The following is a 19,226-nucleotide window of genomic DNA, read 5'->3' on the forward strand; positions in this document are numbered from 1 at the left end:
TCATCCCAAGTGCCCTCCTCAATGCCCATCACCCATTTTCCTCTCTCCCCCACATTCCCTCCCCCATCAACTCTCAACTACCCTATGACTCAGCAACAACACTACTAGGAATTTATCCAAAAGATACAGGAGTGCTGATTCATAGGGGCCCTTGTACCCCAATGTTTATAACAGTGGTTTCAATAATAGCCAAATCATGGAAAGAGCCCAAATGTCCATCAATTGATAAATGGATAAAGAAGATGTGCTTTATATATACAATGGAATACTACTTAGCAATGAGAAAGAATGAAATCCTGCCATTTGCAACAATGTGGATGGAACTAGAGGGTATTATGCTAAGCGAAATAAGTCAGAGAAAGATACCATGTTTTCACCCATAGGTGGATCTTGAGAAACTTAACAGAAGACCATGGGAGAAGGGAAGTGGAAAAATAGTTTCAAACAGAGAGGGAGGCAAACCATTCATTTTTTGCTTGTTCATTGATATAGACATACACCTTTGTATGTGTGTGTTGATCGTGTATCCCACAACTTTGCTGAAATTGCTTATTAGCTCCAATAGTTATTTGTGAATTCCTTTGGATCATATATATATATATATATATGATTATATATCATATATCTATATATATATGATTATGTCTTGTGCATTAAAAAACATTTTTAGACCTAGTTATTACTTTTATACCAGTGTTTTTTCAAGTTGCTGGTCACAGCCTATTAGTGGAGCATGAAATCGATTTAGTGTGTAAGTTTTGTTTTGTGAAATTTTCGTGTATAAAACATAGATGTATGCATGTATTTGAGTCCTTGTATAAAATATATTTCTTACTGGGAATTATAGTTGAAAATATTATGCCGTATTTCACACCATGTAATTAGAATGTAAAATTATGGGATTGGTTAGATGAACATGAAACTCTTAGCAGTTGCTTTTCATTACCTTGGATATGAAATTGTATATTGGAAGCTGTCTTCTGTGTATAAAAGTAAGTATGCAGAAAAATACTCTGTTCATTGGTAGCTCTGTGAAAAACAAGCTTGTGAGTTTTTTTAAAGTTTTAATTTAAATTCCCGTTAACGTGCAATGCAACGTTAGTTTCGGGTGTACAGCATAGTGATTGAACACTTCCATATATCACCTGCTGCTCATCAGAGGTACACTCCTTAATCTCCATCACGTATTTCATCCATCCTTCCCCCTACCTTCCCTCTGGTAACCATCAGTTTGTTCTGTAGTTAAGAGTCTGTTCATGGTTTACCTCCCCCCGCCTTTGCTCATCTGTTTGTTTTTAAATTCCACATATGAGTGAAATCTTATGGTATTTGTCTTTGACTGACTTATTTCATTTAGCATAATACTCTCTAGAACCATCCATGTTGTTACAAATGGCAAGATTTCATTCTTTTTTATGACTAATATTCCATTGTATAGCTTGTGAGATTTTTGTTTTTTGTGCTTTCTGATAAATCAATTCTTAGCCTCCTTTTGGGTACTGTGGAGAAAATTTCTTACTGAAACCCAAGGTTTTTTTCTTGAGAAGAATATACTTTATTAAAGATAGTAATCTAATAAATGACATGTGATACTTATTACAAATGAAAATAACAGAAGGCACATTATGAAGGATAGTATAATCTACAAAGACATCTTTTATTCTCCAATGGATAGAAATTATTAAAATACAATAAAATGTATATTTTCAGTAATTGTATTAATGTCAAATTTACTGAATATAGTAAAGAATTAAGGGAGAACCTACATCTTTTTGAAGAAAATGAAGTCCCTTAAAACATAACTATAGTACATGGTTACAAAATTATTACTTTACAAAAAAGCAAAATTATTCCCATGCACTAGACCCTTGATAGGATGTCTTTCCAATCTAATATATTAAATGGCGTTTGAGTTTTCTAAATTGTTGTGCATCTTTTACCCACTGGTAGTTTTGTGGGGATTATGGACTATGTACGGTAAAAGACATCGAGACTGGAGATACGACCAGCAGACTTATTCTGCCCTCTGCTCTCTTTGCTGCACTCTCCATTTACTGATGGAGCGTCTTCCCTGTGTTCCACATGTCATCCCAACAGTCTTTTTATTGCATTACACAATTCAGCATGTATTGGGATGAGCCTGGGCTTCAGAAACCCATAAAACTATGTTTAATTCTTCTCCGTCATGTCAACTTCTGACTGTGGACAAGTCACTTGAGTCCTCTTAGCTTTAGTTTCCTTTGCTGTAAAATGGAGATAATTCCGGGCTACACTGAAGAGTAAATGATATTATGCTGTGTATATGACATGTCAAATATAGTGCCTGGCATGGTAAAAAATAAATGACAGCTATTAAAATACCTGCATTATGATTAGCACTCAGTAAATGGTAGTTCCCTTTCTACTTCCAACCAAAACTTTTATATATGTCCTATCATTTTCAAATAGAAGCTAACTAATTTTGCTAAGCTCATCTGTACTATTGGCCGTTTGTTAGTGGACCACTTTTTCCACATAATTTTACTGATGATTTTGTGATGCATTAGGCTTTGGATGATGAGGATTGCCTTACTGTCTGATATAAAAATAGGAATATACTGGGTATGTCTGTCTTTTAGGTACCAAAAACCCAAAATAATAAATGAGCCCTATTGTTTTATTTTCTTCTTCTGTAGTTATGTGCTGCTCATCTGCCAACTGAATCAGAGGCACCAAATCATTATCAGGCAGTATGTCGTGCACTGTTTGCAGAAACAATGGAGCTGCATACATTTCTGACTAAAATTAAGAGTGCAAAGGAGGTGAGTACTACTGCTTTCATATTTATTGGTATTGTGGAAAATTAACTTGAATTTTCAACACTGTCTGTCATATTATTTAAAATATTTCTTACCATCCTTATGATGGTAATATGATGTTTATTCCTAGGTATTTTATTATTTTTGGTGCAGTTGTAAGTGGGGTTATTTTCTTAATTTCTCTTTCTGATGCTTATTAGTGTATAGAAGTGCATTGATTTTATATTCCGTGACCTTACTGAATTCATTTTCAGTTCTGGTAGTTTTGGGGTGTAATCTTTAGGGTTTTCTAGAAATAGTATCATGCTATGTGCAAATAGTGAGTTTTACTTCTTCCTTGCTCATTTGGATGCCTTTTATTTCTTTTTCTTGTCAGATTGCTGTGGCTAGGACTTATAGCACTATGTTGAATAAAAGTGGTGAAAGTGGACATCCTTGTGTTGTTCCTGCTCTTAGGGGAAGAGCTATCAGTTTTTCAGTATTGAGTATGATATTATCTGTGGGTTTTTCATATATGGCCTTTATTATGTTGAGGTGTATTCCCTCTGAATGTACTTTGTTGAGGATTTTTATCATGAAAGGATGTTGTGTTTGTCAGATGCTTTTTATGCATCTGTTAAAATGATCATGTGTTTTTTTATCGTTTTTCTTATTGATGTGATTTATTATGTTGATTGATTTGTGAATATTGAACTACTTTTTTGCATCCCAGGAATAAATCCCACTTCATCGTGGTGAATGACTTTTTAAATGTAGTGTTGGATTCAGTTTGCTAGTATTTGTTAAGGAGTTTTGCATCTATGTTCATCAGAGATACTGGCCTGTGGTTCTTTTTTTTTTGTGCTGTCTTTATCTGGTTTTGGTATCAGGGTAATGCTGACCTCATAGAATGAATCTGGAAGTTTTCTTTTATTTTTTGGAATAGTTTGAGAAGAATAGGTATTAATTCCTCTTTACATGTTTGGTAGAATTTACTTATGAAGCTCTCTGGTCCTGGATTTTTGTTTGTTGGGAGTTTTTTGATAACTTATTCAATTTCATTAGTGATAATTCATCTGTTCACAGATGTCTTCCTAATTCAGTTTCGGAAGGTTGTATATTTTTAGGAATTTATCCATTTCTTCTAGGTTGTCCAATTTGTTGGCATATAATTTTTGATAATATTCTCTTATCCTTTGTATTTCTGTGGTGTCAAGTTGTTATTTCTTCTCTTTCATGTCTGATTTTGTTTAAAATTAAATCTGTTCTAGGGGCACCTGGGTGGCTCAGTTGGCTGAACGTCCAACTTCAGCTCAGGTTATGATCTCACAGTTCGTGGGTTCGAGCCCCACATCAGGCTCTGTGCTGATAGCTCAGAGCCTAGAGCCTGCCTTGGGTTCTCTGTCTCCCTCTCTCTCTACCCGCCCCCCGCCCCACTCATGCTCTGTCTCTGTCTCAAAAAAATGAATAAACCTTAAAAAAAATTTTTTTAAATAAAATTAAATCTGTTCTTCCTTTTTAAAAGAATCTGTTTTTTTAAATGCAAGTGTATGAATCCATTTTATTAAGCAAAGATTTTTTTTTTATTTTTTTTTAAGTTTATTTATTTTGAGAAAGAGAGAGAGAGCACAAGTGGGAGAGGGTCAGAGAGAAGTAGAGACAGACCCCAAGCAAGCTCTGCAACATCAGTGCAGAGCCCGATGTGGGACTCGAACTCACGAACTGTGAGACCATGACCTGAGCCAAGATCAAGAGTTAGATGCTTAACCAACTGCTCCACCCAGGTGTCCCTAAGCAAAGATTTTCATAAAGCTTCCTTACAAATGAGAAATGTTCAATCAATTTCCCATATGACTTGCTTTTCACTATCTTTCTGCCACTCTTTTTCCATTTTAAAAGATGCGGTACCTGTTTCAGGAAGGGATAAGGACTCAGGAAGTAGGCTACACATTTGATAATTGAACTATTTTATAGTGGATTTGGATAAATATCTAATGGAGGTAGTTGGAATTAATATTCATATAATTGATGATCTCATTTTAGCTATTTTCTTACATTATTATTCATCACTGTGACTTAAAATGTTATGTGTAGAGTCCAAATGAACCATTTTAATTTATTTACGAGCTGAATCACCATAGTGTACATCACACAGATGGTTGTGAAGATTCATGAGCTCTATATAAAGCATTGCAGCATCTGGCACACAGTAAAAGCTCAGTACATGATAGGTGGTGGGTATCATTTCTTTTATGACTAAAGTACAGAGTTTCTGTGAAGCACTAGTTTAAAACTTATGATGACACACAGTTTGGGGAGGGATACAAATGGCATATGTAAGAGTGGAAGGAAAATTTTAACCTATACTAGACTTATAAGAGTAATTAGTTCTGGTAATAAGTGACAGATATGTCATCCTTAATAAACCACCTTAAATAAATCCATTGTTTATGTCTGAATAAGAGCTCTAAGCATTCCTCTTCTGTCCTAGCCAGGATACTGCTTACAGTCTGTCTTTATGTTACAGGCCAGTGAAAAACTGTTTATTTTTTTAGGATTTTATAGAGTTAGACCAAGAAGAAAGTCTTCAGTGGGGTGGAAAAGGTGGAAAAATAACTATGTGTTATTTGAAGAATAATTAAAAATGCATCATGGGCTAGCTTTTCCTCCTGGATAGAACCAGAGGATGTAAGGTCCATTTAAAAGTTTCAGAGTAAACATCCGAAAGTACATTCTCAATTAAGGTTTATTACGTAGTAGAAAAGATTACTTTTTAAGCTTGTAATTATCTTCCCCAGTTTAAGTTTGAGATTACCTTCTCCAGAGAACAAGTATTACTTTTAGGGTGTAAGTATAGTCCTGTGGGGTTAGCGTAAATTAAATGTACTGTTGAAGTTCTTCCAACCCACACATTCTCAGGAACCGTTTCTGAGCTTAAAGAAATGTATTAATAAGTTTTTCTTATTCTTATATTATTTTTCCTACTCCATTACAATGTGAGCTAAAAAAAAAAGATATTTTTTGCTCTTCATTAGAACTTTGTCAAACACACTCCAAGAAATTTAAACATTATCAAAATTTATTTAAATAAAAATCTCACAAGCAGACTAAAATACAAGTGGTTAGTCGCTGTGTGGCAGTGCCCACAGAGACCAGCCAGACCAAGGCCGGGGACCCTGGAGTTCCAGCCCCACCTCACCACGTCACCGTCTGGCACCACCCCAGATTTAGGTCTTTGTAAATATGAGTTCTGGCCTGTTTTCTCATCTCTTACTCTGTTTCCCCTCTTTGTTGATCTCTCTTACCCCTTTCCATTTTTCTCTGGAAACTGCTCCATTTTTAGAGAGAACTCCTCAGTGCCCTCAGGCTCTTCTCAGGCTTGCTCATCTGAGGGTAGTCCTTTCTGCTACTTCCCCCTTTCTGAAAGCTGTTCTTTCCTGCATAACTTCGTATATCTGTGCCTTGTGAGTTAGTAATACTCCGTCTCTGCTCTGCTGTTTCCAAACAACTGCTGTTCTTGCACAGAAAGCTCATGCATGCCATCTACTTCTGTTCTTCTTTTCTTTTTTTTTTTTTTAAGTTTATTTATTTATTTTGAAGGAGAAAGAGAGAATGTGTGAGCAGGAGAGGAACAGAGAGAGAGAGAGAGAGAAGGAGAATCCTAAGCAGGCTCCGTGCTGACTGTATGGAGCCCATTGCAGGGCTCAAACTCACGCTCCCCAAGATCACGACCTGAGCCGAAGTTAAGAGTCCAGTGCTCAACTGACTGAGCCACCCAGATACCCCAGGTTCTGTTATTCTTAAACCCATTGTCACTGTCATCTGCCACCATCTTGTGTGAGTTCTTTGATAAAAAGAAACTCTAGCTCTGTGTCCTTGACTTCCCCTCTACTTCACTACTCTGCTTACCTGAACACACTTCTGGCCTCAGAACCACCTATAATCATTCCACCTTAGAAATCATGGACTCCTATCCCCCACTTCCTAACTTCTGCTTTTCGAGCTCTTTCCCTCATTGCCACCTGAGCTCATCTTCCAATCTCTTGACTCCCCCATTTTTCTTCCAGTTTATTAGCCCTTCCTGGATGTATGTCCTTTCCTGCGTGAACTAGGTTCAGTCACTTTAACAGGAGTTCAGGTCACATGTCCAAACCGGATTGTTGCACTAACCTCCCACCAGTCCCCTTGTCACTGTGAATCCTCTTCGCCAAGTTCATCTTTCACATTGTCTGTGAATGATTTTTGTAGATCACAGATCTGACCTGAGGAGTCCAGTCACACAGGTATGTGATCTTTCAGGCCTGACCCTAGGCTGGTTTTCCCTGGCAAATCCCAATAGGAGAAGGTGCCCTCCCACACATGACTTGGTGCATAGCCAGGGTTCTGCACACTGGTTTTCTGGAGGGAGTGGCAAGAACAGTGAGCATCCCCACTGGGTCAGCCATGTTCATTCACACATCTGCATCCCTAGCCCAGGCACCTTCCCCAGGGCCTTGGCTGACATGCTTTCCTCCACTCTGGCTCATAACTTTCCATTTCTGCCCTTCCTTCTTTACCTCCCACCAGCCCCTGGTCCATAAAATGGCTGGAGCCTTTTGTCCAGTACTCCTCAGCAGTGAGGGGATTTTTCCCCACTTGCCTGAACGTCACCTAACTTTTGCCCAGTGTCATTTTATGGGGGGAAATATGGAACAAGAGGAGCAAAACATCCTTTTTGGCCTCTTGTTTGCACTGTTGCATCCAGTGAATTAAGGCTTGATTGGTACTTTCAGTTCAGTTCATTCTACCTGACCTTAAGACCCCTGGTAGCTGAAAAGAACCATGTTGCTTCCCTGATTAATATGGTTCCCCATCAACTATAGAGTAAAGTTAAAACTTTTCTATTGCACACAGGGCCCTTCATGGTGTTTCCCCTCCTTATGTTTTTATTGTCCTTTTTAACAGTATCCAATCAAAATGACTTATAGTTTCTGAATATGTCATGCTATTGTAGGTCTGTGTCCTTTGCACATTCTGTTCTTTCTGCCTGAAATTCTCTTCTCCCATTGTCTGCCTGGTGAACTCCTATTTATCCATCTAAACCCTGCTTCCATATTGCCTTCTTTGTGAAATATTCATGAACTCCCTCCAGCCCAACAGAGTTTTATGCCCTCCACTATCTCTGTATCTTATTCATCTTTCAGTCATGCACTTCTCATACTCTATAGTAGTTATTTGCTTACGTCGTTGTGGTTTTTTTCTCCACAGCTGGACCAGATCCTTCTTGAGATAAATGACTGTGTTTCAAATCATCTTTATGCCAATGACTCTTAATGTAGTGTATGCACATAGGAAACAGTCCAGAAATACTTGTTGAACTGAAACAATTTATACATTATATCTGTGTTTCCTAGAACTGCAGAGGTTTTCAACTTGTTGAAAGAAGTCAGTTTTGAAAGCATTTGTGATGATTAAAACCTTTTGGCCAAAGTATTTCTAGTAAAAGGAGAACTTTTATGGGAATATAGATGAGGTCTTAGAGTGCTCTTGCTGTTCTTTAAATTTATACATAAAATTTCATTTAATAATGAATCTTGATAGGACAAGCTATAGAATATGTGGAAATCCTGAACTTAAGAACATTCTGTACCATTTAATTACAGATTTTATGTTATATAAATTGCTTGTCAACACTGAGGTTTTAGAAGTAAAGTCTTAACATGGTCCAAGTGGATTTGTTTTTCCTCTGCAATGTGTGCTGCTTTCTTGAAATTATGAATATTTTCATATATGTTCATGTATGTATGATAGTCATTTTAACCTTTTCTCAAGAGTACTAAATTCACACTAGTAATAAAATAGTCTGCTAATTTGAATATTTTTTCTAAAGATCTTAAAGTACTTTATACAGACAGGCATACCTCATTGTGTTTCAGAGATACTGTGTTTTTTTGTTTTTTGTTGTTGTTGTTTTTCTTTTAACAAATTAAATGTTTGTGGCAACCCAGTGTAGAGCAAGTCTATCCGTGATATTTTTCCAACAGTATTTGCTCACTTCGTGTCTCTATGTCACATTTTGGTAATTATTGCAATATTTCAGGCTTTTTCTTTCCTGTCATGTTTGTTAATGGTAATCTATGATCAATGGTCTTTAATGCTATTATTGTAATTGTGGGTACCACAAACTGTGCCCATATAAGGCAGCAAACTTAATTGATAAATGTCTGTTCTGACTACTCCACTGACTGCCTGTTTCCCCATCTCTCTCCCTCTCCTTGGGCATCCCTATTCCCTGAGACACAAAAATGTTGAAATTAGGCCAATTAATAACTGTACAGGGGCCTTTAAGTAAGCCATACAGATAAAGACAGATACCATATGTGTTCACTCCTATGTGGATCCTGAGAAACTTAACAGGAACCCATGGGAGAGGGGAAGAAAAAAAAAAAAAAAGAGAGAGAGAGGTTAGAGTGGGAGAGAGCCAAAGCATAAGAGACTCTTAAAAACTGAGAACAAACTGAGGGCTGATGGGGGGTGGGAGGGAGGGGAGGGTGGGTGATGGGTATTGAGGAGGGCACCTGTTGGGATGAGCACTGGGTGTTGTATGGAAACCAATTTGACAATAAATTTCATATATTTAAAAAAAAATTGTTCAAGTGAAGGGAAGAGTTGCACGTCTCTCACTTTAAATCAAAAGCTAGAAATCATTAAACTCAGTGAGGAAAGTATGTCGAAAGCCAAGATGGGCTAAAAGCTGGGCCTTTTGTGCCAAACAGTTAGCCATGCTGTGAATGCAAAGGGAAAGTTCTTAAAAGAAATCAAAAGTACTGCTCCAGTGAATACATGAACAATAAGAAAGCAAAACAGCCTTATTGCTGATATGGATAAAGTTTGAGTGGTCTCAATAGAACGGTCATAACGTTCCCTTAGGCCAAAGCCTCATCCGGAGACCCTAAATCTTTCCAGTTCTTTGAAGCTGAGAGAGGTGAGGAAGATGCAGAAGAAAAGTTTGAAACAAGCAGAGGTTAGTTCATGAAGTTTAAGGAAAGAAGCTGTCTTCATAACGTAAAAGTACAAGTTGAAGCAAGTGTTGATATAATAGCTGTAGCAGGTTATCCAGAAGGTCTAACTAAGGTAATTCTCATCTATTAGAAGAAGATGCCAGATAGCTAGAGAGGAGAAGTCAGTGCCTGGCTTCAGAGCTTCAAAGGACAGCTGACTCTTTTGTTTGTGGCTATGCAGCTGGTGACTTTAAATTGAAGCCGGTGCTCATTGACCATTCTGAAAATGCTAGGGCTCTTAAGAATTATGCTGACTCTACTTTGATGTGTTCTATAAATGGCATAACAAAGCCTGGATGACATCACGTCTGTTTACAACATGGTTGATGAAATATTTTAAGTCCATTGTTGAGACCTAGAAAAAAAGAAAGAAAGAGATTCCTTTCAAAATATTACTGTTGACTGACAATGCACCTGGCCACCCAAGAGCTCTGATGATATCCAGTGAGATTAGTGTTGTTTTCGTGCCTGCTAACACAACATCTATTCCGCAGCTCATGGATCAAGGAGCAATTTCAGCTTACAAGTTTTGTTATTTGAGAAATACATTTCGTAAGGCTATAGCTGCAAAAGATAGTGATGCCTCTGATGGATCTGGACATCAGTTGAAAACCTTCTGGGGGTGCCTGGGTGGCTCAGTCATTTTGAGCATCCGACTTTGGCTCAGGTCATGATCTGATAGTATATGGGTTTGAGCCCTGTGTCAGGCTCTGTTCTGACAGCTAAGAGCCTGGAGCCTGCTTTGGATTCTGTGTCTCCCTCTCTCTGCATCTCCCCCACTCATGCTCTGTCTCTCTCACTCTGAAAAATAAACATGTAAAAAAAATTAAAAGAAAACATTCTGGAAAGTATTCACCATTCTAGATGACATTAAAAACATTTGTGATTTATGGGAAGAGGTAAAAATATTGACATTAACAGGAAATGGGATGAAGTAGATTCCAACCCTCATGGATGGAAGGTGTTCAGGACTTCAGTGGAGGAAGTAACTACAGATGTTACTCTGTAACAAGAGAGAACTAGAATTGGAAGTGGAGCCTGAAAATGTGACTGAATTGCTATAATCCCACAATAAAACTTTAATGGGGGAGGAGGTGCTTCTTATGGATGAGCAAAGGAAGTGGTTTTTGAAAAACGGTTTTATTTCCATATAGTTGGCACACAGTGGTCCATTAGTTTCAGGTGTACAACATAGTGATTCAACATTTCTATACATTATGCTGTGCTTACCACAAGTGTAGTTACTACCTGTCAGCATACAACACTATTAAAATATCAGAAAGTAGTTTTTTTGGAGATGGAATCTACTCCTGGTGAAGATGCTGTGAATATTGTTGAAATGACAAAAAGAATTTAGACTTTGACATAACTTAGTTGATAAAGCAGTGGCTGGGTTTGAGATGACTGACTCCAATTTGGGAGGAAGTTCTGTGGGTAAAATACTATCAAACAGCATCACATACTGCAGAGAAATTCTGAAAGGAAGAGTCAGTTGATGCAGCAAACTTCATTGTTGTTTTATATTAGAGACACTGCCACAGCCACCCCAACCTTCAGCAGCCACCACCCTGATCAGTCAGTAGCCATCAACATTGAGGGCAGGATCCTCCACCAGCAAAAAGATTACAACTTGCTGAAAGTTCAGATGATGGATAGCATTTTTTTAGCAATAAAAATATTTTTTTATTTTTTTAAATGTTTGTTTATTTTTGAAAGAGAGAGACAGAGCATGAGTGGGGGGGTGGGGGGCAGAGAGAGAGGGAGACACAGAATCCAAAGGCAGGCTTCAGGCTCTGAGCTGTCAGCACAGAGCCCGACGCGGGGCTCAGACTCATGGATCGTGAGATCATGACCTGAGCTGAAGTTGGACTCTTCACCGATGGAACCACCTAGGCACACCAGCAATAAAATATTTTTAAATTATATACATTGTTTTTATAGACCTACTACTATTGCACATTTAATAGACTGAAATATAGTGTAAACATAGCTTTTATATATACTGTGAAAACAAAAATATTCACGTGACTCACATTATTGTGGTATTTGCTTTATTGTGGTGGCCTGGAACCAAACCCGCAATATCTATGAGGTATGCTTATACATTTAAGAATCAGACAATATTTCAGGGGTGCCTGGGTGGCTCACTTGGTTAAGTGTTTGACTTCGGCTCAGGTCAGGATCTCCCAGTTCATGGGTTTGAGCCCCACATCAGGCTCTGTGCTGACAGCTCAAAGCCTGGAACCTGCTTTGGATTCTGTGTCTCCCTCTCTCTCTGCCCCTCCCTGACCCGCTTCTGTCTCTCTCTCTCAAAAATGAATAAACATTAAAAAATATCAGAATGTATAAAGAATCAGATAATATTTCTTCTGTACCTGTGAGTTAGTATGTATCAAGTGGAATTTTCAAAGTGATGACCTCTGATTTAATAAGTTGATTATCTGATCATCAGTGATGTTTCACATTACATTTTATCTGTGTGTGTGGGCACGCATGTGTGTGTAAAATTAGGGTAAATTCGTAGTATCAAAACATTGGGAAAAAAATATTTGAGCTTAGTTGCTGATAATGTTCCTGATTTCACAGACCAAAAATACTTCATGTTAAATTTCTTATATGCTCAACTGACAATGTATTAAAATATAAGTATATTAAAGTGTATTAAAATATAAGTAAAACCCCAGAGCTTTGTAGTTCATCATCTATATGGAATACAAACTCACTTTTATTCTAATCTTTTTATGATGTGATGATTTCCTTCTTAATGAATGAGATCCATTAAGGTTATTCTCTGAATGATAGAGAAGTTTTGGATAGACCTGCTGTTACTGTGTCTCAAAAGCAATTTGATATTCTTGAAAGTAGGCACATATTACTGTGTCTCATAAGCAATTTGATATCCTTGTATGTAATTATAGATGAAGGGACAGGCTAAACAATCCATTTAGTGCATCAGGTTGTATGAAAGAAGAGAAAGCCCAGGTCCTATTGCCAGTAACCCACCACCACCCAAACTCTACCAGCAAGTGTGGCCAGTGAGCATGTGTGCTGGAGAGTAGAGAATTTAGCTTGGCAGTTTCAAATGTAAATTTTTTGTTGTAGAAAAGGAAGTTATATTAATGGTAGTGTCCTTTACTCCATTGCTGTCTAGGTAGTGTTTGATCATCAGTCCCTGTGTTGTTATTGTTAAATGAAATTATTTATCGGTTCCTCAAACTGTGATCCCTACTGCTTTCCTGTATTATTCCTACAGCTAGAAAATGCCCTCTGTCGCTTACTCCATTTAATCCTAATGAACAGTCCTGTGACTCTTACTTTGCAAATTGGCAAACTAAGGCTTACAGAGATTGGGGGCTAACACAGAAGCTGTCAGCACTTCTGACACCAGCGTTTCCATCTTCATCCTCATCTTCATCCCCGTAAAGATGCTCAAAGGTTTCCTCTAAGAATAGTCACATACGATAGACTATATTGGAACAAAGTTGAAGAGAGTTCCTAAAATGGAGATGTATGCTTTGATATAGGCTTCTGAGCAGGATTGGAAAGAAATTTATGGGAGCCAGAGAGGATAAAATTTGGAGCTGGGGAGAAGAGGGTAAATGAGAGAACATTGTGTGTGTGTGTGTGTGTGTGTGTGTGTGTGTGTCTGTCTGTCTGTCTGTCTGTCTCACACATGCACACAAATGGGATGGAAGGAAGGAAGGTATCATGTTAAGTTTAGGTATGAAATAATATGGAGGTGTGAAATGGGAAGAGACAGAAGTGTGATAGAAATGTCGAAGACTGAGATAAAATCATTTTAAGATTAGAAGTCAGTTGATTTTATTCCAGTATGTCCCTAGCATGCTCTAACCATCATTGCCTCCTTGTTGAGAGTGTGTAGTGTGCTTGCCCCCAACCCCAAATCTACAGTAAATATGTTGCTTCACAATAGAATATTTACTATATTTCTTTAATTACTATATTTAGTATAAAAAGAAAAACCTGAGGTATCAGAGAAGTGTAGTGTATAAAAGCAATCTTTCTTTTGAAAGAAGAATCCTTTTTTCAAGCAAATAAGTCATTTTAAAATTTATATTTATAATATATTAACACTAGTCATTTTTATTTTTATTTTTTAACTTTAGACTTTAGAGTGAGAGAGAGAGTGCACAAGTGGGGGAGAGGGGCAGAAGGAGAGAGAGAGAGAGAGAGAGAGAGAGAGAGAGAATGTGCAGCAGGCTCTGTGCTCAGCACAGAGCCCAATCCCACGACCCTGAGAGCATGACCTGAGCGGAAATCAAGAGATGCTCAGCCAACTGAGCCACCCAAGCACCCTGACACTGATCATTTTTAAAAGTCCCTTTGTTGTTGGTGAATCATTTTCTTTCACTCATTATTCATGGGACATCAGTTATATAGCTTTTGCTAGATTTCTGTTCATTTATCTTTAGAAAGGGAGGAGAGGGCAATTAGGTATGCTAAGGCCCCTGTAATCGTTAACTTCGCTGCAGAAAGTACAATTCATTGGGCTAAATGTTTGTTTTTTTCATTCTCATTTTTTAAAGTCTTGTTGTATAGGCAAAATGTATACTGATAAACATTTTAAGTGCATGCCCAGTAAAATTTGCTATGAAGTTATTATATACTATTTTACATCATATTTTAAACTTGAGATGGATTTTATAGGAAAGCAATTCACTGTTGAAGATTTTAGAGGAAAGCTCAATATTATCAATATTGAGCTATAACACTCAACATTACTATTAATTGATGTCAGTATCCGCTGAAAATTCTGTATTTTAAAATCTAATGATAAAGAAATCCCTATAAAGAAGAAATTCCTAATGCAGTAATATTAGGCATAAATTAATGAACAGTAAAAATAATTGAGATTTATGAAACATTGTATGTTCATATTATTATAAGAAGGCATGTAAAATAGATTTTAAAGTCAGTGTCTGTTTTCTAGGAGATTGTGTACTCAAAGTGATGAAAATTTTCTCTCCCCTTGCACTTTCTTGCATCATACACATAAGCAATCCTAGAACTAAAGTGGAATATTCCAAACATTTTGATCTCTAAGGGATAAGATGTCTCATATAGTTAAGCCATCTTGGATTTCTTCAGAAGCAGCCTCTACAGGTGTGGATTGTCACTTCTGATTATCTGATTATAATGATCTTTGATCTCTTCTCAAGTGTGGTGCTTAATTAGTTTTTTATTGATATCTTAAACTCATAAATTCTATCTTCATCCACTGTTTTAATTATGGTTTTCCATTTGCGTCTTTCAGGCCTGCGCTTAATGGACATCTCCTTAGGCCGCCCCTAAACACTCATGTGTGTGTGTGTATACATAAATAGATATAGATATATATTTATATCTTACACTCAGTCTTTTACTTTAAAATCAGTTGCCCTGTTTATTTCCTTCCTCACAGTTATCACAGTTGTCTTGATGACCTCTTTTCTTACTCATTGGTATCTACCACAAGAAAATAATCTCATGAAGGGCAAAGACCTTTTCTCTCTGATACACTGCTATATCCCAGTGTAATAGGGCCTCTAAATATTTGATCAGTGTTGAATGAATTAGAGAATCTGTGGTTCAGCTACTGTAGATCTTCTTTCTTACCATCTATCTTGAATCTTGGTCCCTGACACTCTTGACTTGTCTCCAGAATGTACAGCCTCCTTCATGTTCTCACTGCCTTGTGCCTTCTTCATGCAGTGGTCTGACATCTCTTGCCTGGGCCATGGGAAAGCCTTCTGATGTAATTTCCCTTTTCATCTACAGTCTACCACCCAGTGTTATGTCACTATGTAGAGATCTTGTTGGCTACTTGGTACTTGTAGGTGGAAAGCTTAGACTCCTTGGCATGACATAGGGCACTATTCAGAATCAGGCTTCAATCTTAACCTCTCCAGGCTCTTCATTCACTGTATGCAACCTCCCCTGTAGTCTCTGAGCATCCAGGGACTCTGTACCTACCTGAAGTTCCTGTTCCCCCTCTTCTCTCACCTAGAAAATGCTTACTTATGGGACGCCTGGGTGGCTCAGTTGGTTAAGCATCTGACTCCGGCTCGGGTCATTATCTCTTGGTTTGTGGGTTCAAGCTCCGCATTGGGCTCTGTGCTGACAGCTCAGAGCCTACAGCTTGCTTCGGATTCTGTGTCTCCATCTCTCTGACCCCTCCTCTGCTCGTGCTCTCTCTCTCTCTATCTCTCTCAAAAATAAATAAACATTAAAAAATTTTTAAATAATAAATAAATAAAAACTACTGGCAGTAATAAATTCAGGTGGCAAGATACTTAATATTCACAAATCAGTTGTGTTTCTATACACTAATAATGAAGTAGTAGAGAGAAACTTAAAAAGCACCAAATACAGTTGCATCAAAAAGAACAAAATACCAAGGAATAAACTTAGCCAAAGGGGTGAAAGACCTTTACTGCAAGAACTACAATGTACTGATGAAAAAAATTAAAGATGACACAAACAATTGGAAAGATATTCCATGCTCATGGATTGGAAGAATTAATATTGTTAAGATACTCATATTACCCAAGGCAATCTATAGATTCAATGCAATCACTATGAAAATGCTGTTGGGTATTTAATTTTAGAAGAAATAATCCTAAAATTTGTGTGAAATGACAAAAGACCCAAAGTAGCCAAAGCAATTCTGAGAAAGAGCAAAGCTAGAGGTTTCACAATCCCAGACTTCAAGATGTAGTACACAGTAGTAATCAAGACACTATGGTACTGGCACCAAAAACATAGATCAGTGGAACAGAATAGAGAGCTCAGAAATAAACTCAGGATTATATGGTCAATTAATCTATGACAAAGGAAGCAAAAATATACAATGGGGAAAAGATAGTCTTTTCAATAAATGTTGCTGGGAAAACTGGAGAGCTATATGTAAAAGAATGAAGCTGGATGGCTTTCTTACACCATATACAAAAATAAACTCAAAATGGATTAAAGACTTAAATGTGAGACTTCAAACCATAAAATCTTAGACGAGAATATAGGCAGTAATTTCTCAGACATCAGCCATAGCCACATTTTTCTAGATACGTCTCCTAAGGGAAACAAAAGCAAAAATAAACTGTTGGAACTACATCAAAATAAAACGTTTTTGCACAGCAAACAAAACCATCAGCAAAACAAAAAGACAACATACTATAAGTGGGAGAAGAGATTTGCAAATGATATATCCAATAAAAGGTTAATATCCAAAATATACAAAGAACTTACACAACTCAACATCAGAAAAATAAATAACTCAAAAAATGGTCAGAGGCCCTGAATAAACATTTTCCCAAAGAAGACACAGATAGGTGACCAGAAGACACATGATAAGATGCTCAGCATCACTCATCATGAAGGAAATGCAGATCAAAACCACAATGAGATACCACCTCACACCTATCAGAATGACTAAAATTAAAAAGACCAAAGAAATAACAAGTGTTGGCAAGGATGTGGAGAAAAAGGAACCCCTGTGCATGGTTGCTGGAATGCAAACTGGTACAGCCACTCTGGAAAACGGTATGGAGGTTCCTCAAAATAAAAATAGAATTGCAAAAAAAAAAAAAAATAGAGTTACCATATGATCCAGTAATTCCATTATTGGGTATTTAATGAAAACACTAATTCAAAAAGATATATGCACCCAAGTTTATTATTTATAGTAGTCAAGGTACAGAGTATTACACAGCCATAAGAAAAAAATGAGATCTTGCCATTTGGGACAACATGGATGGACATAGAAGGCATTATGTTAAATGAAATAATTCAGACTGAGAAAGACAAATATGGTATGATTCCACTCATAAGTGGAAGCTTAAAAAAAAAAGACAAATGAGTAAATAAAAAGCAGAATCAGACCTATAAATACAGAAAACAAACTGGTGGTTGCCAGAGGAGAGGGAGGTGAGAGGTTGGACAAAATTGTTGAAGGGGTGTGGGAGACACGAGCTTCCAGTTATGGAATGAATAAGTCATGGGAATAAAAAGCACAACACAAGGAATACAGTCAATGATATTGTAATAGTGGTATAGTAGGACAGATGGTAGCTACACTTGTGATGAGCATAGCTGAATATATAAACTTGTCAAATCGCTACATTGTGCACCTAAAACTAGTAGAACATTGTGTGGCAACTATATTCAAATGAAAGTAAAAATTTTTAGAAAAATAAAAATACAAGTAGCATTATGCTAGTGTCTTGATTTTCTAAATGTTTTAATGATCCTTAGTTACACGTGACTTTATTTTAAACCTCATCATTCAAATTCTTTTGAATAGTTAAATCTTACCCTAAATTTAATGATGGAAGGATGATCTCTAGATGCGTAGATTAGAACCAGTTTACCTTTATCTGCTAATATTTGACCAGATATTGGAATTATGGGGTAAGAAGATGAACTGGAAATAAGCATGAATAAGCATGAATCTCAGTATGAATCTTCACAATATTAACATGAGTGTTTTTATACTGTACAATCGTAACTACTGCTGTGACACTTCATTAAGTATTGTTAGTATTAGTGCTATAAGAAATCAAAGTTTCATGATGAAATCTTTGAGCTGTTTATCTTAGATAAGATTATTACCAGTGGAATATTATGTGTGTGTGCATATGTGTGTGTGTATAAATGTGTGTATATAAAGTGTCTTTTGTTGCTAGGGGAAAAGCGACGTTTTTGGAATTGACTAAGCTGTTATTATTTTTTGTCTTTTTAAAAAGTCAAATAGCCACATTTAATTACCTACAGTTTATTGGAAAAAATCAAATGTAGGTATTTAGCATCCACCATCTCTTATCAGCCCATAACCAAATCCACCTGTGTTACATAATACCATTGCCAGTGACCACATTCAATCATACTAAGGCATCTGCATGTGATATGACTTCTGACATATTCTGCTTGACTACACTTACAAAGATAAAGTCACAAGACCTCTATCTCATTAACATATTAAGATGTATTTTAGGGGTCCCTTGGTTGCTCAGTCAGTTGAGCATCCGACTTGACCTCAGTTCAGGTCTTGATCTCAGGGTTGTGAGTTCAAACCCTGCTTCCGGCTCTGCACAGGGCATGAAGCCTACTTAAAAAAAATAAGTTAAAAAAAAAAAAGTGTATTTTAGTCAGCTTTCTCATATTCCCTGCCTATCATTCTCCTCATGCCTGCTCACAACACTTCCAATAATAAAACTGGCATTTAGGTTAGCTGGAAATTTCTCCCTACAGCTAAAATGGATTTACATTCTGCCAAGACATGAGCATATCATTTTTTGAAAGAACTGCCACCAGATGTCTGTTTGTAAGATTGCCATTTGTTCATTTTAATTAGATCGTCCATCATTTGTAACTTTTCATGGCCCTTGTCAATGTCTGTCTTTTTTCTATTGAT

The 19,226-nt window shown here is 37.1% G+C and overlaps 1 protein-coding gene across 7 annotated transcripts in view; it reads left to right on the forward strand.

Annotated features, from left to right (window-relative positions):
• The window catches only part of SPIRE1 (spire type actin nucleation factor 1), a 209,780-nt gene that overhangs the window by 107,128 nt on the left and 83,426 nt on the right, over positions 1-19,226 (forward strand). For all 7 annotated transcript variants that reach the window (XM_045457916.1, XM_045457918.1, XM_045457912.1 and 4 more), the window contains exon 4: positions 2,676-2,801. In XM_045457916.1, coding sequence (XP_045313872.1) covers positions 2,676-2,801 — 126 coding nt within the window. The remainder of the gene's footprint in view (positions 1-2,675; positions 2,802-19,226) is intronic.

The sequence above is a fragment of the Leopardus geoffroyi genome, chromosome D3 (genome assembly GCF_018350155.1).
Source record: "Leopardus geoffroyi isolate Oge1 chromosome D3, O.geoffroyi_Oge1_pat1.0, whole genome shotgun sequence".
Taxonomy (NCBI): Eukaryota; Metazoa; Chordata; class Mammalia; order Carnivora; family Felidae; genus Leopardus; species Leopardus geoffroyi.